Source organism: Meleagris gallopavo, chromosome 5 (genome assembly GCF_905368555.1).
Source record: "Meleagris gallopavo chromosome 5, MGAL_WU_HG_1.1, whole genome shotgun sequence".
Taxonomy (NCBI): Eukaryota; Metazoa; Chordata; class Aves; order Galliformes; family Phasianidae; genus Meleagris; species Meleagris gallopavo.
This window is the reverse complement of record NC_139408.1, coordinates 46,158,077-46,174,763: the sequence shown is the minus strand read 5'-3', so window position 1 is coordinate 46,174,763 and position 16,687 is coordinate 46,158,077. Positions and strand designations below refer to the sequence as shown.

The window sequence follows — 16,687 nt, the reverse complement described above, 5'->3', positions numbered from 1 at the left end:
TTTTCTCAAGTAAAATGTATGAGAAAACACTCAATTAAACCCTAATGAAACAATTCAGTCTTGCTATAACACAGTACAAGAGAGCAATTGCACCGGGTAATGTTAGAAGTTACTGCAAGCAAATTTCCTGAAAGAGAAATTTAGTGTACTTAATGTACGCATGGAGGGAGGAAGAGTTAATGCGCTTACAGTAATGTGATGTTCTCAAAACCACGTGAGTTAGAAAATATTTGACTTAAATAGCACTGTAGCTTCTCCCTTTCTTTTAGAAGAATAAAAGAATTCTTAAAAAAAAAATATCAGTTTTAGTTCCATGTGAATACATACATATATGTATACACAGAAACTATTTATAGAAGAATAATACAACTAACACGAAATCCAATGGCAAGAGCAAAGAAATGCAGCAAACTACTGTTGACTTCACCTTCACTCTTACTCCTTTGTGGAAAAAACCCTTTTGAGTTTGTGATCTCAATGTGAGGGTCATTTTTGATTACAATCATCCCTTTAATGATGCGTGTTGTTTGCCAAGTGTTGAATGCTTTTTCTGCCCTTCACCTATGTTGCAATTAACAAATCTGCCCTAGATGCTTTATTTAAAAGATCATGTGTTGGTGATGTATGATAGATAACTTTATTAGCATGTTCAGAATCTTGTTTTAGTTTTGCATGTACTTCTGGATGTAATTTTCTTTGTATGCCAAGAGTTGTTTTTTTTTTTTTAACGCTTTAGTTGATTCACTTACCTACAGTAATACAGAAGTGAATTTGAGTAACCTGCATACTAAAATGCATCTCTCTAAGACACCTTTCATACTAATGATACTTATAATTTTACAAATAAGATAATTAGTCTGGGAAAAGGGAAGCCATTTTTTTACTTGACTCTTTGTAGTGACCATTATTAAGGTATAACATTCAACTCAGAAACACGTTGCAATAAAACACTAACAAATCACTCCCTTGTCTGTTAATATTTTTAATGATTTTTTTGTTGTTGTTTTTAACTTACAGCTTCTGAAAACACACTCATATTTCTCAGAATAGTTGCTATTTTATTTTTCTGACATGGTCTAGAGCAGTCACAGTCATGGATTGATGTTTGGTCTAGATTAGTTTAGTTGTCTTCCCAACCTTAATGATTCTATGATTCAAAAAGAAGGGCGTCTTTTTCTATTTCATGGCATTTTTCTTGTCCACTTGGCTCCTGTCCCATGGCTCTCTGCAGCCTAGATATGTCACTGCAGAGCTGCATTGCTGCAGCTGCTCAGCTTGTTCCCACCACAGCTGGCTGTTCCTGGGGCTCCAACTGCAAGGTAGGAAAGAGGTTCTGGATCTGGACTGATGGGCACTGCTGAAGGGTATCATCTGCTACTTCAGGCTGCCTCCCACAGTGACCAGGGACAGCAGGTATATTTCCTGCAGCACGGCTGGATATAGTATTGTCCAACACATCAGAGAAGAATATACTGAAGTGGAAAAGGAAATGTTTCACTGAAACTGGAGCACAGGGTCATTCTGCTAATATTAGCCTTGAATGGTTAGAACTTGAAAAAAGATCAAAGAATCCAGTACATGAAGGGAGCAGTGTTTCGCATTGGTATCCCTAAATTCTGGAATGTTATCCCAAAATAACTCATCCAGACTCTTTGCACCTCATCAGAATAAACAGGATGGGCTGTGCAAAATGCCTGGAAATGAAGTGGAGCTCAAGGGAGCAAAGTCGGGCCGGAAGAGAAGTGGAGGTGCGGAGTCATGTCTAATTTTATTCCAGTGAAACCAGGGTGTTGGCATACATGCTTGTTCCACAGTTTGCCCTTCAAATGTGATCAGTGTTACTTCTGTGCAGTTCCTCAGGAAATCGTGTGCAGTTTTGAACACTCTTTATTATTTTGATAATGTATGGTATACTTGAAGGGTATTTGATTTTTTTGCTGTAGTGTGAGAGATGATCTCATTTTGGTTTCAAAATGACTTTTTTTTTTTTTTGCTGTTATTTTTAACAGCTGTTTTAACTATAAAATATGCAAATGCTTCTTTCATTTGCCTAATATTTTACTACTGAATATAAACCTATATATGCTGTGTGTGCAGCACATGAGGATGACAGGAACTGCAATGCCTCGAGGGAACTGCAACCACTTCTGGGGAGGCAGAGAGCTGTGTGTAGGGAAGCTTCCACCAAGAACTCCATGTTTGATGTAAGTGCTATATGCCCATAGACAGCAGTTTGTGTGCTTCCATAGTCTATGTGAAGTGCCTGATAACCTCTGTTATTTCAGTATCTGAATACCTTATGCCTTTATTTCTAGGCATCATAATACACCAGTGAAATTTTTAAAACATTTTATTGATTATGACTTCAAACTTAATAGTGGCAGCAGTGATGCTGCTCTGTTTGGTCAAGGGTCACCTCTGGTGCAAATCCAGGCTGCATGTAAAGCTCACAGAAAGGCTATCATTAGATTACTATTATCAGCATACTGCATCTGACCTCTCTGTGAGGGCTTAGCTCTCTGTTCTACCTGCTGCTATTTCTTTCAGACTTATAGAATCATAGAACATCTGAGCTGGAAGGGACCCATAAAGATCAAGTCCAGGATCTACCCAGGGCCACCTGAAAATAAAACCATATGTCTGAGCATTGTCCAGAAGCTTCTTGAACTTCTGCAAGTTTTGTGCCATCACCACTGCTACAGTGAGCCTGACCATACTCTGATGAAGAAGATAAAGGACTTCTTGGAGTTTTTCCAATAACAATGATCCTCAGGGCAAAAAGGGTTTCTAAGCAGCATAAATGCAGCAGGTAAGGTGAACCATTTCTACCTGAAAGGTACTGGTTCCTGAAAAGCTTCTGGAAACCAGGGCGCTCAGATGTCCGCTTTAAAAAGGCTATCTTAGAAATAATTACAGAAACTAAGGATTTCTCCCAGATGAAATTAAATATCTGTAGCCGAGGTCAAATTTGAAATTGTTTACCGTGAAGGCTTTTTCTCAGTAATAAGGTTGTGGTCAAAGATATTCACATTTCTAAGGCGTAAGCGTGGAGCTGTTTGAGACACAGTGGCACTAATGCAGAAAGCTAAGAGGCTGGCTGTGTATGGCTGGGATCTGCATGTGTGTTCTGTGGTTTTGGGAAGTTGAGATGCTGACTGTGCAATCAGTAGTTAGACCACTAGCGACTTCCCTTGGGCCACTAAGGCGAGTGTACTGGATAGGCCTGAGAAATGATACTAAGCCGTGGTGTGAACAAGGTCATGTGTACAAGGAGAGTTTATGTCTTTAATGCATCAGTGAGCACCTGCATGTTGCTCTTGATCTGCAGTGACAACTTAGCCAAGAATTGCCTTGAGCTTTAGGATGTGTAAAGCTTCAGTTCCAGTATGCACATTTAAAAGTCATTTGATAAAAGGAAAAACTTTTTCTTTTCTGGAACTTGCTTCTGGTAGGTATTTTCCCATTAGCTCAGATTTACTTCTCTCTTTTTTATTATCAAGACACAAAGAGCACCCCTAGGACTGGCTTGTAGGTATTTTGCTACTGGTGATAAATGGCACACTACATGTGTTCCAATCTTCTATTCAGTTTATCACATTAATTTTCTGCTATGGTTACTTCCTCCTGCTAATATGGTAAGGATAAGCTCTTCCATGATAGATGGCTGCTGGTGGCTGTGTTATTACTTAAAAGCTGTGAAGTGGCTGCCAAAAAAAGCAGGATATTCCTTTTCCTTCAAAACACTGGCAAGAAGAAAGTTTGCCTGGTTATGTATTCTATGGCATTGTACAAAGCAGTTTTTCTGAACCTGCAGATGTTGTATTTAGCCAAACTAAACTGGTGTTGCTTTGCAGCTCTTCTGAGGCAAAAAAGAAAGAGACAAAACTGTACTAAATATTATAGCATCCTCTCACAAATAAATTGAGTTCTTCCAGTAGAGTAGGATATTTGTAGGATATTTGCCCTATCAGACAGATTTTATGTTCTTGCTGTGTGTGAGTTACTGGCATCCATGCCAGCAAGCTGGTGTGCAACCAGCAGATAAGAGCTGAGCAGTATTGTCAAGAGGCCTCACTCAGAGGCTCAGAGTTTCTTGTGAAGATGGGTTGAAGTTTTCATAAACTAGGCAACCTGATATTTACTTTAAAAAAAAAAAAAAAACAAAACAAACAAAAAAAAACCCCAACTTTTTAAAGTTTTCTTGCTTTTCCTCTTTAAAAAAAAAAAAAAGTCCATTGCCTATTTGTTGAATTTAATATTGAATCTTGGCTTTCTTTTGCATGTCACTTTTGTAAAAACTGATCTTAATGGGAATATTACTTTGTCATAATCTATTATGCAAAAGAGCATATCACCAATCTACATCACTTCTACAGCATGTGCACACCAGCAGTTTTGTCACGAGAGAGATCTTTGTCAGAAGCTTAATAGCTAAAAAGCATCACAACAAAAAATAAAATGCAGGAAGATCTCTCACCTATTACGTTGCCGCCTTACTAATAGAAAAATGATTGTAATTTTAAAATTATGTAATGATATAGAGACTCGGTTACTATCTCTGTTCAGGGCTAATCCTTCACCTGGCACAGTTAAGTACATCTGCATCAAATTTGATTTACTATGATGTACATTAGATGAGGTTTCAGCCTCTACCCTCATAGAAAAATCCTCTTGCTTGGATGAGGAATGTTTGAGGCTACAAAAGAAATACTGCTACTTATCCTCTCAGTGCTGAAGGATAAGCGTTTCTTACTCTGTAGCTACCTGACATACATATTTGTCCAAACATAAAAGGTGCTGTGATAATTTGAAGAGTTTTTTTTCAGGCTTTGAGCCTTGTAGCTGCTCTTCTTGACACAGTCTTGTGTGATGAATGTGAGACTTATCCTATCTCTTCCTGTGGGGAAGGAGGGTGTCTAATTTTATTCCTAAGGTGTGGCTGGGGACTTGCTCTGCAGGAGTTGAAATAGATGAATAGCAATGCATGAAACCAAACATGAACTTTTCCATATGTGAATTACTTCCCAAAGGAGAATGTCTTTGTAAGGTGTAGCTATAGATTAGAGTTACGATTAGAGTGCCTCAGCTTATTCTCTCCTGTAAGAAAGTACAGCTAGCAGACAGAGAAAGTTTTGCCACAACAAACTTGGAATGCACAAGATGGCAGAGGGATTTCCTGATCAGTTGCCTCCTTTCCTATACTACTCAGTGAAATCAGCATCAATTATGCCTTAAACATAGAAAGTTTTGAATTAATTGATCTCTTTTTCTGGTTTTCATTATCTCACTGCTTGGTGGTTGACTTCTTCACCACGGAGGATCATATTGGTTGAAAGGGGTTTCTGTTTTGTGGTGCTAGGGAAAAAGAAGCCAGGTCAGCCATCTAGTAGGCTGTGAAAAACACTCATGATTTGACTCTTAAGCATGTGAGAAATAACAGGATCAGCAATGAGCCATAACTATTGAAAATTTGAAGAACAAACCAGAACATTTGAAGAAAACACCAGAATGACTAGGATGACCTACTGTGCTCCTCAGGTGATCCTCTTTTGCCTTCAAGCTTCAAATTCCCCTAGAGTAAAATGAACTGTAGTTGTGTAGTTCAGCGTAGGTGCCTGTGTTTACAACTTTTCTGTACGTGCCCTGAACTGATAGAGTAGGATTTTCTTGTAATTTCTGATTCTTCTGTCCACCTAATGGATCCAAAGCCTTGTCTTACTCTTCTATGATGAAGTTGTTTTGACTCCTCTTTGCCAGAGACCAAGAGTGGTTTCTACTGTTTGTCAGGCATCTTACTGTGCTGTAAAGAAGGATGTTCTATCCTACACTGACACTGATTCTTCCTAATTCCTATTAGTTTAGAATTTTTTCTAATGTTTTTAGTTCTGATTATTAGACCCATTTTTCTCTGTACAATCTCACTGTGACAATTCAATTTAATTTTTCTTCAAAGATTTATTTCTGTAAAATTCATGACAAGATGTGTTATCAATCCCCTAGGTGGTACTTATTATGTAAGACATGATAGTTTAGTTTTTTGAGGGTACTGTTTGAGTTTTTTTCTCTCCCACAGAAGTCATAGTGACACAGAGCTAAATCAGAAGCGGCTAAGTAGCAATGTTGGAAATTCAAGGCTTAATCACATAGGACTACTATAAATCATACCCTGAAAGAAGCCACACTGAGATTCCAGGGACAGTCTTAGGTTAAACATTTCCTGGCTCTTGTTCTGCTGACAGATTTTGTCTCTTCATCCTATTGCTGGAAGGGCACAGAAAACCACCCTAGGACTGTAAGCAAGCAGCATTCTTGACACCTATAGCCCAAAATCACACACAGACAGGGAAAGTGGATCCACTTTGACTAGTTCACTTGTGCAAAACTGTCAGAGGCAAGTGTGGTCTGAACATGTCCATGAGGATAAGATCATGAGACACTGGGACTTTCAGCATGACTGTATTGCAAACAGTTTTTTTCCAACTAAATTCTCATAATTTTGACTTGATTTGGAATGGTTTTCAGAGGGATGACAAATGCTCTCTTCCCAGGAAAATGCCTCATGACGTGCTAGAAGCCTTTGTGGATACAAATCTTTGAAAATGCCTCTGCCTTTATTTCTAGCAATCAGTATCTTCTACCTTCAGTTTTAGAAATGGATCAGATGGTATTGGTGTGGGTCTATGTTTACAGTTTAAGTTTATAAGGATGAAATAATAACTTGTCAAAACATTTTGATACTGCAAATGCAAGCCCAGACTATGGTATTCCTTAATGTGGGTTTCAGTAAGTTCTAAATGCCACTTTATTACTCCAGTGCTAGCAGATCCACCTTTTAAAGTAAGAATAAGCAAGGTCTGAACAGATAATAGAAGACATTTTTGCGCTAGAGAATTATGATTAAAACATAACTCAGTGTAGGTGGATGAGGAGAAGAAGTTAAAGATTGCAAGCTCTCAGAAGGCTGAGATCTTGCCTACAAAAGATGGATATTGTTTTAATGATAAATGCATGACAGTGTTTATTGAGAGTGTAAGGAGTAACGTGAAATAAGATTAAAAAAAAAAAAAGGACTGTTGAGGTCCTATCTTATCTCCAAGGTGACTCATCACCAGGAGAAGATTTTTTTATTAATACTCATCCTCCCTTGCTACAGTTTAAGTCAATTGATTGTTGTCATGTATACCTCCAAGACAGAAACAGCATGGCTCTCCTGCGTTGTCTTAAACTTCCAATCTGGCAATTCTTTGCAGCTCAACTGCTGTTAGTCTCCCAGTCTGCAGCCTATTTCTGTGTATTGGATTATTTCTGATTGAATATAGAATTTTGTATTTGCTGTGCAGTAAATTGTGATCACTGGTCATATTTTGCTATATTAAATGTAGCTCATGCATTTGGTAATAAGAAAAGCTGAATGAAAAATATTTTTGTTACTCTCTTGTTGTAGAGTAAATCCATTGATTTGTGAGACTCTGTTAAGTATTCGTTACATCAGTGTTTAACATTCAGACACTTTCTAATGGTTGTGCACATGTAAAAGGAAGCAGCACTTTCACAAAAGTCCTTGGAATAGATTGGAAGCTTTCCATTGATATAGAATTTCAGTCTGATTTTTCGCTCATGCCCTAAATGAAAAACTTCTTCGGTACTGTGTTATTTCCTTTATTTTTGTTCAATACTTAACACGGACAAGAGTTAGAGATGATATTTTTCCTTTTAAGGTTTCCCATGCGTGTTGGGAAAATGGCACTTCTGTTTATACACACTTTTTGTTATTTCGGCTTTTTAAAAAAAAGCAAGTGAATCTCAGGAGTTCATTTGAACTTAAGGCTTCAGATGGAGATCTGTGAAATAAATGGTGTGCAATATTTTAAAACAGACTGACCATGCCACCCTGATGTCATCTCATGTTGGAAGCTATGCAGGGTCAAGCTAGGTTAGTACTTCATCTCCATCAAAAGAGGAGTGGCAGGTGGGTGAGGGTGGGACTTGTCCTCCTCTGCTCTGCCCTTGCGAGGCCCCATGTGGAGCTCTGTATCCAGCCCTGGGGCCCCGAGTATGGGAAGGATGCGGAGCTGTTGGAGTGGGTCCAGAAGAATGCTCGAAGAGGACCAGAGGGCTGGAACACCTCTGCTATGAAGAAAGGCTGAGGGACTAGGGCTTGTTTAGCTTGGAAAAGTAAGGGCTTTGGGGAGACCTCATTGTGGTTTTCCAGTACAGGGAGAGGGGAGCTTATAAGCAGGACGAAGAGCAACTTTTTACATGGTCTGTTAGCGTTAGGATAAGGGCAAATGGCTTTAAGATAAAAGAGGGGAGATTTAAGTTAGATGTTAGGAAGAAATTTAGATGGAGCCCTGGGCAGTCTGATCTAGTGGGTGGCAGCCCTGCCCACAGAGGTTGGAACTGGATGGTCACTTCCAACCCAAGCCACTCTGTGATCTATGATTATATGGAATTAAGTTCAGATGACATGAAGCTAAGCGACACAGTTGATACATTGGAAAGAAGGGAAGCCATCCAGAGGGACCTGGACAGGCTGGAGAAGTGGATTTTCATGAAAACCTAATGAGGCTCAATAAAGCCAAGTGCAGGGTGCTGCACTTGGGTTGGGGCAATCCCAGATATTTATACAAACCAGGGGCAAGATCTCCTTGAGAGCAGCCCTGAGGAGAAGGACTTGGGGGTCCTGGCAGACGAGGAGCTGGATATGAGCCAGCAGTGTTCCCTTGCAGCCCGGAAGGCCAACTGTGTTCGGGGCTGTGTTTAAAAAAAAAAAAAAAAAAAAAAAAAAAAAAAAAAAAGGTGGCCAGCAGAGAGAGGGAGGTGATTGTCTCCCTCTACTCGCTCTTGTGAGGCCCCATCTGGAGTATTGCGTCCAGGCCTGGGACCCCCAGTACAGGAAGGATGTGGAGCTCTTGGAGTGGGTCCAGAGGAGGGCTGCTGAGATGATCAGAGGGATGGAGCACCTCTCTTACGAGGAAAGGTTGAGGGAACTGGGCTGGTCTAGCTTGGAGAAAAGAAGGCTCATTGTGGCCTTCCAGTACTTGATGGAAGCATATAGACAGGAGGGGGGAACGGCTGTTTACTGAGACAGGGGAGGTTTAGGTTAGATATCAGGAGGAAGTTCTACACACAGAGAATGGTGACGCACTGGGACAGGTTGCCCAAGGATGTTGTGGATGCCCCATCCCTGGAGGCATTCAAGACCAGGCTGGATGTGGCTCTGGACAGTCTGGTCTGGTGGTTAGGAACCCTGCACATAGCAGAGGGGTTGAAACTAGATGATCATTGTGGTCCTTTTCAACCCAGGCCATTTTATGATCTTGTGACTCACCAGACTTCACATACTGTTGTTATTACTAACATGTAACTGAAATTTATTTGAAAAAAAGCCTGTCACAGAAGGAGAAAAGAGACTGGAGTTATGAATAATTCTTCCTCCCTCATTGCCTAACCCACCCTTGGTTCTTAACTCATCATTGCAGGAAGACAAACTTTTAACTCACCAAAAAGCTTTCAACATTCAAACTCAAGAAGTTTGAAGAAATCATTAAAAATATGCACTAATCCTTTTGGAATGTTGAATGAGTAGATTTCTATGATAAAAGATTAATTCCATATTCAAAGCAGAAACACCATTACAACAAGTAAGAGGCTAAACAGAATTTACACTAAACTAAGTAAAATATAGTGCTTATGTGCCCCTTTCTGCACTCGGTGTCCCTCTAGCTGAACTAACTTCCCCTTTCTTTCTTTTCCAATGTCTACACATGCAAATATTTTTATAGTTATGGGAACAGATATCTCAACTTGTTTTACTGTTGTGCCTGTCATGGAAAAGTTTCCTTCTTTATCTCCTGCTGGGTATGTTATTGTTATATCATTATTATTATTACTGCTACAAACAGAGTTAATATTATAGTAGTAGAAAGGATTTTTAATTGTGGAAATATATACTTCCACCTGAACAAAGAAATAAGGAAAGAGACAAGAGATAAAACAATGCAAAAATGAACAAGATTATGGTGAAGTGGGATATTGCAGTTATTGTTTTTGATTCATAAAAATATAAGTATGAACTCAAGGGTTTGCCTTAGATGGAAAAATATTTCAAAATCATGGTGTCAGTGGTCATCACTGATCTCATATATGGAAAAGAAAAAGAATCCTTGCCTACTTGAAGCATGGTTGCATAACATTTTACTGGATTAAAAAAAAAAGTCCAATTTTGAGGATGATACTGGATTTTTATTACAATTTATGTACATTTCTTTGTGGTACATTTTATATACAATATTTGTGCAAAATACATTTTAAACGAACAGTTCTTCAAATTTTCTGTATGCTACACTGAAAATACAACCCATTTAAAATACTGATAAAAATAACTGAATCTCTTCTATAATTATTTAAATGCAGCTATGAGCTGAAAGTTAAGCTCATAATTGCTCTGTAATATGTTATAATTCTTTGCATAGTGTTACCATAGGTACAATATAATAAATTTTCAATCAGTTTATAGCATTCTTTAAAGAAACCAGACTTCTGATACTTTGTCAAAGAACTTTCCAGTCACTGATAATTAATGAGACAAGTTAGATCATTTGGTATAAAATTCTGGTGTTGCATGTTATACATTTGGATGGTAACACAGAAAAGGAAAAACAAACCCAGGGACAAATAAGCAGCAAAGTGATTTAATTTAATAAATAATTAACTCAGTCTGAGAATGCTAGAACAGTGTAATTCCTGTTCATTTTTTAATGCAATTAAAACTAAATTGTAATATCAATATTAAGATGGAACTGAGAATCATGAAGTTGAACTAGTCTTGACTGGAAACAATTTGAAATATAAAGACTTTTCTTGGAATGATACCTGGCTCAAAAAATACCCACAGCAGAAAAACTGTGAAAAAACTTTTAAAGCTTTTTGCCTGAAATATTTCCCAGCAAATACATAAATTATTGGGTTAATACAGCTGTTTGCGAGAGCCAGAGTAGAACTAAACTGCTCACCAAAGTTGAGAAAATACTCCCAGAAACAGCCTTGTATCACTTCCATCTGGAATAATATATCAAACAATATAACAAGATGGTAAGGAGTCCAGCACAAAAGAAACATCAGTACCACTAAGAAGATCAACTTTGTGGCCTTTGTGTCTCTGTGGTCCTTGCAATTCTTTGTTCTGAATGCTTTTAGTTCTCTTTTGTGTTCTTGTAGAGAGCGAATGGTACAGAAATTGAGGAAGACGATTGCTGTTGATGGCAATACAAACCCCACTATGCTGAATACCAAACGATCAGTTTTTCGCCACGATGGAGTGGGGAAGTCTAAAACACATGCAGAGATATTCCACTCAGGAAAGTGTTTCACAGTCCGAAATGTAAAGGTTGGGATACTGAGAAGGATCCCAAAGATCCAGGTGAGCAAGCAGATCCCTTTGGCTATAGTTTTGCTACGTATTCTTCTGTGTGTCAAGGTATGAACAAAAGTCAAATAGCGATCCAAGCTGACTGCTACTAGCAAGTAAATGCTAGTGTACATGTTTAGGTGGATGGATGCATTGGCACTACGACAAAGAAAATTTCCAAATGGCCAATTATACTTATTCCGTACGTTCACTGCCCAGAAAGGGAGGCATATGAGGAAAATAAGATCAGCAACAGCTAGGTTCACAAGGTAGATTTCAGATATCTTCAGAGGGCCCTTGTACAGTGAGTAAACGAAGAGAACAAATAAATTTCCAAGCATTCCAATAACACAGATGGTGTCGATACACTTGGGTACTAAGTAGTACACGATTTCCCACCAGTTATCCAAGTCTGGGCAAACAGTTGAGTTGCTCTTGTTTTCACTCTGGTTTGAGAAGGGAATGCTCAGTAGAGGACTTTCAGTCATTTTTTTAGGATTCTGTAATTAACAGGAGACATTTTTGAAGTAAGAGAAAAGAACTGCAAAATGGAGACATAAAGTTCTAAATGTCTCTTATCAGTGGTGTAAAAAACATCTTTTTTCAAATTTCTTCAGCACTGACTGGTATGAACTTAAAACTCCAGATTCCTTGTTGCCAAAAAGTGCAATTCATTCACAGTTGTTTATTTCTCTTTCAAAGGCAATTTTCTTCTGTAAGTACTGTAAAGTATTTAGTGCTAATGGTTAATTAGCCAAAATAGTGATTTTCAGTTTATGTCCTTAATACATTTCAAGTATTCCAGCTTTCACGAAAGTGACTTTTTTTTTTTCCTCTGTATTGAACTAATTTCTGATTATTTTCTGTGTTCACTGACTCTATAGCCATTATTACAATCAATAAATAGTTCCCAGTTAAGATCAGATCTTCTGGAAACACTAAATAAATACAGCTTGAGTTTTGGGAACAATTAAAAAAAATATTATTTTTAAAGACAAAATTCTGCAATCAAATGAGTCTATCCAGCTATACAGAAAATTCATAAAATGAACCACTGTGTTTTTACAGATTAGAAGAGTTAATCCTGACTTTCAGAGTTAGCTGCGCAGTGAAAGAGAAGATCTTACTAGTGGGCACACACTGGAACTGAGAGCACAATATACTTGTTTATATAAAAGCATCTGAAATACTTTTAATATACCTAAGGCATTAAAAATAGATAGACGTACCTCGTTCTCCTTCTTCCTGGCAGTTTAGGTGAAGTTTCAAATCCAGGAAGAACTGACAAACAGCAGTACAACAGTGAATACAGAGAGAATTCAAAGACAGATCAGTGAGACTAAGTGCTCTCTGAGTCTTTTGTTAGCCATGCGCATTATGTATGATGTTACGATTTGGAAGAAAGCCATTGCTTTTTTTTTTTTTTTAAGCTTTCAAACGTCAGCTGTGGTAATTTTCAAGGCATGTGAGATATTTCATTCTCATTGTGAAATTCTTGAAAAAGTCAAGCTGTAGGCCTTGACTTTTGCTCCTACCTGAACATAAATAAAGGTCTCAAATACAGGTCAAAGGCAATTAATAGTTCTTTTGTATGAATAACAATGTTTGCAACAATGGCAATTTTATCAACAGCTCCAAACCTCTCTCTCAGCGCCAACACAATCAAAGAAAAACTTTCTATGAGGTTTTTGCTTTGAGAACTCTTTCCTGTCCAGCTGGTGTAGGGAAGGTGATACTGCATACATGGTGTGCCATGCCAAGGAGTTGGGATTAGAGCAGAAGAGGTGTTTGGGAAGGGTAGCTGAAACCTGGAATCACTAAACCTTTCCACCATTTTTGAAAACTGATGTCATTTGCAAACCACTATAGCTATCTAGTGCATGAATCTCTGTGATCGTTACTTCTCAGGATTGTGTGATCATGTCTGTATTTTATCAGGCACGCAAAATGCAATCCGCATTTCGTTTCATTACATGAGACTTCGTTGACTGAGACTAATTGTCTATAAACTTGATTTTTTCATTTTAATTGCCCTCTAATCTTAGAAACATTAAAAAAAATCAGATTTGGTATGTATATATCGGATTTTTAAATACAAATCTCTCAACTACACGTGTAAACAATAGGTATCTTCAACTTCTTAAAAATCAGTGAAAAAATAACGAACTGAAATACTATTCACTTATAGACTAAAAGAAGGGATATTTATACTACATGTTAGGGGGAAATTTTTTTACTCAAAGGGTGGTGAAGCAGTGGTACAGGCTGCCTAGAGAGCTGGTAGTGTTCAAGGCCAGGCTAGATGGTGCCTTGAGCAGCCTGAGCTGGTGGGGACAGCCAGCCCACAGCGGGAGGTGGGAACTGGATGAACTTTAAGGTCCCTTCCAACCCAGCTGTTCTATGATACAATTCTGTTTGAAAACATTAGTCTTGTTGGCTGTCTGCCCAACAAATTCACCATCTCTCCAAATTCTTACTCCACTGCACTCTTGTTTGATTAATTAGTTAAAATAAAAGATCATGCAAGGCTGCACTCTGGTATCACATGGCAGACTTCCTTATCATCATGATAAGTAGTTTTATTCTAACTTTCATTTTATTGATTAAAAATATGCTATATTATGGTACGTTTTACAGAAACTTGAAAAATTGTTCTGTTTGAATGCAATCACACTGAAGAAAATTCTAAAAAAATCCAGTATTTGATTTGAAGACTTAAAGCTCAAATACTTCCATTTAAACAGTAACTTACTTCAACATTTATTTATTTTACTAACCGAATGAAGCAGAATTAAAAATATCTCAAATGACGCCATCTGCTTCACTTCTGTCAATTTTTTTTTTACGTATTAATTAAAATTTTTATTTTGGTGAAGAGTTTTTTTGAACACACAACATAAGAGTTCCTAATAACCTAGAGGAGGTCAGTATTTAAATATCTCATCCCACACTGAGTCACTAAGGTAAGTTAAATGGAAGAGTAGATCTTCGTCATAAACTTTCCATAATTTCCTCTTTGCTTACGCTAGTGGATTTGTGTTGAAGTTATTTTTTCATAAAGAACATTTGAGCAATAACAAGAAGTTTGGATTTCAGCCTTGCTTGGACATAAATTTTCTAAGAGCAGCCAACATCCGTGTTTTCTCACAGACATCCAATAGCAGATGGTAGCTACATCTAAAACGTAAATGATAAAAAATGCAGACTTACTAAAATCATCATTTCAAACTAGATCAAAGCATTAGCCCAACTCCTCTTTGTTAATCTAGCTTCTGATTTTCTATTGTTTCTTATTTTCATGTTTAAAACTTGTTTTCAGCAATGAAGAATCAAAATTGCAATTATATGCGTTTCCTGGAAATTGTGAAATGAATAGGATCTAATATAGGTGCTAAATCATCTTAGACCACGTGCTTAAATATCTTAGAATCTTAGTCTGAGTTCCTGACTTCTCCACAGAATACTTGCATGAACAGCAACATCCTCCTATCCACAACAAGCATCTGCCACTTGGACTAACTCCTTGTAAGACTGTTAATTTTGTTTTCCAGGTGGAGTCAATAATACACTTGAAAAAACAGGCAGTAAAAAGTTTATAATATTTCTGCCCATATCTACACGGAGCAATGCCAGACACTGGCTGGGAGAGGAGTGGCTGGAGAGCAGCTCAGCAAGAGGGGACCTAGGGTGCTCTGACAGTAGCTCAGCACAGACCAGCAGTGTGCCCTTGCAGGCAAGAGGCCAAACTGCATTGTGGGATGCATTATGCACAGCAAAGTGGTCAAAAGAGGTGGTTGTTAGCTATATTTAACATTAGTGTAGCTTCACGTTGCATATGGCGTTGCAGACCTAGGCTCCACACACTAAGAAAGGTTGTTAAAGTCCTTGGAATCGTCCAGTGGAGGGCAGAAAAGCTGTGACAGTGAAAGGCATGCCCTGTCAGGAGAGGCTGAGGGCACTGGGCTGTCCAGATGGAGAAGAGGAAGCTGAGAGCTGACCTTGCTTCCTGAGGATGGGAAGCAGGAGGTGCCTGGCTCTGCTCCTGGAACTGATAGCAAGGTGGGAGTGGCAGAGCTGCTAGGATCACTCAGGACATTAGGAAAAATTTCTACACTGTGAACATGGTCAAACACTGGCACAGGCTTCCTAGGGAGTGCCCTATGCCTGTCGGCTGTCAATGCCTGAGGCATTTAGACAATGCTTTAAGTTGAGGTTACCCCTGAAGTTGTCAAGTAGTTGGACTTCGTGATTTTTGAAGGTCCCTTCCAACTGAACTACTCTGTTAAAATGTCAGCTGAGTTTTCATACAGTTGCTGTTCCTCTGGTTTTACTTTGTTACCTGCAGAAGTGGTATATGCCAGTACTAGACAATATGTGATAGGTCTAGAAAGTGAGGGACTTGGAAATCAGCCTATTGCATTTTACAATCTACAGAGCTTGATGTAAAGACTTTGCCTTACTGTTGATATCTGTGCTTTCATAGAAGAGTAAAGGCTTTAGGCAGGCAGCCCATCCTGCAGACAGCTATGGAGGGCACCTACAGGTTCTTGGGTACCCCAAGTCCTCAGAAAGAAAAGGAGCATCTGCTGCTTCAAGAGAAAAAGGTGCAAAGAAAAGCTACTGAAGCGATTTCAGTATCTTTATCCATCTTAATTAATTTTTTACCTTCAAAAGAAATTGGGGGTGTTCAGCACCATTCAGAAATGGGCTGACCCAAAAGAAAACTGACCCAAAGCTTTTAAAGTAGCTAAAATTCTGTTCTTTCAACTTGCTTTCTCTTGGTACAACAGGAAGTGAAAGAAGAAGGAAAGTATCCGTAACAGTTGCACTTCTGACAAGTCCCTCCTAAGTAAGTGAACTCAAGCTAGAGAACAAAACACCATCACATTTCATATCTTAAGGTAGTTTATTTTCTGTTGTACGTATTTACTGTATAGCAAAATAACACATCTATTTATTTACATACTTTAAATTAATGCCATATTCTTTACATATCATAATATTTTCATGTTTAAACTTGTCAGTACCAAACACTAAAAATTCTCTTCCATTGTCCCCATAACCCCTGTTTGGTTTCACTTAAAGGTTATGTGAACAGCATGCTCCTGAACAAGACAATACTGGTAACACTGGAGATAACAGTAAGACTTCACTGTTTCATCATAGGCATCTTGGACAATATATAGAACAAACAGTAGAAGTATTTATGATATAGAATTATAACGTGTGTTTAAATGAAGCCTATAGAAATTGTTTACAAATTATCTGTAGCCATCT

The 16,687-nt window shown here is 38.3% G+C and overlaps 1 protein-coding gene across 1 annotated transcript; it reads right to left on the bottom strand.

Annotated features, from left to right (window-relative positions):
• Nucleotides 1-10,223: 10,223 nt before the first annotated feature.
• Nucleotides 10,224-16,167, bottom strand: BDKRB1 (bradykinin receptor B1). The gene is made up of 2 exons (XM_010711882.4): nucleotides 12,640-16,167; nucleotides 10,224-11,910 (listed from the first exon to the last, which is right to left on the bottom strand). The coding sequence occupies exon 2, from the start codon at nucleotides 11,896-11,898 to the stop codon at nucleotides 10,810-10,812; it is 1,089 nt and encodes a 362-aa protein (XP_010710184.1). The 5' UTR covers nucleotides 11,899-11,910; nucleotides 12,640-16,167; the 3' UTR covers nucleotides 10,224-10,809.
• Between the last annotated feature and the right edge of the window lie 520 nt (nucleotides 16,168-16,687).

What these genes read in the sequence shown, in the direction of transcription:
- BDKRB1 (XM_010711882.4), bottom strand. Translation starts at nt 11,898, where the DNA reads ATGACTGAAAGTCCTCTACTGAGCATTCCCTTCTCAAACCAGAGTGAA.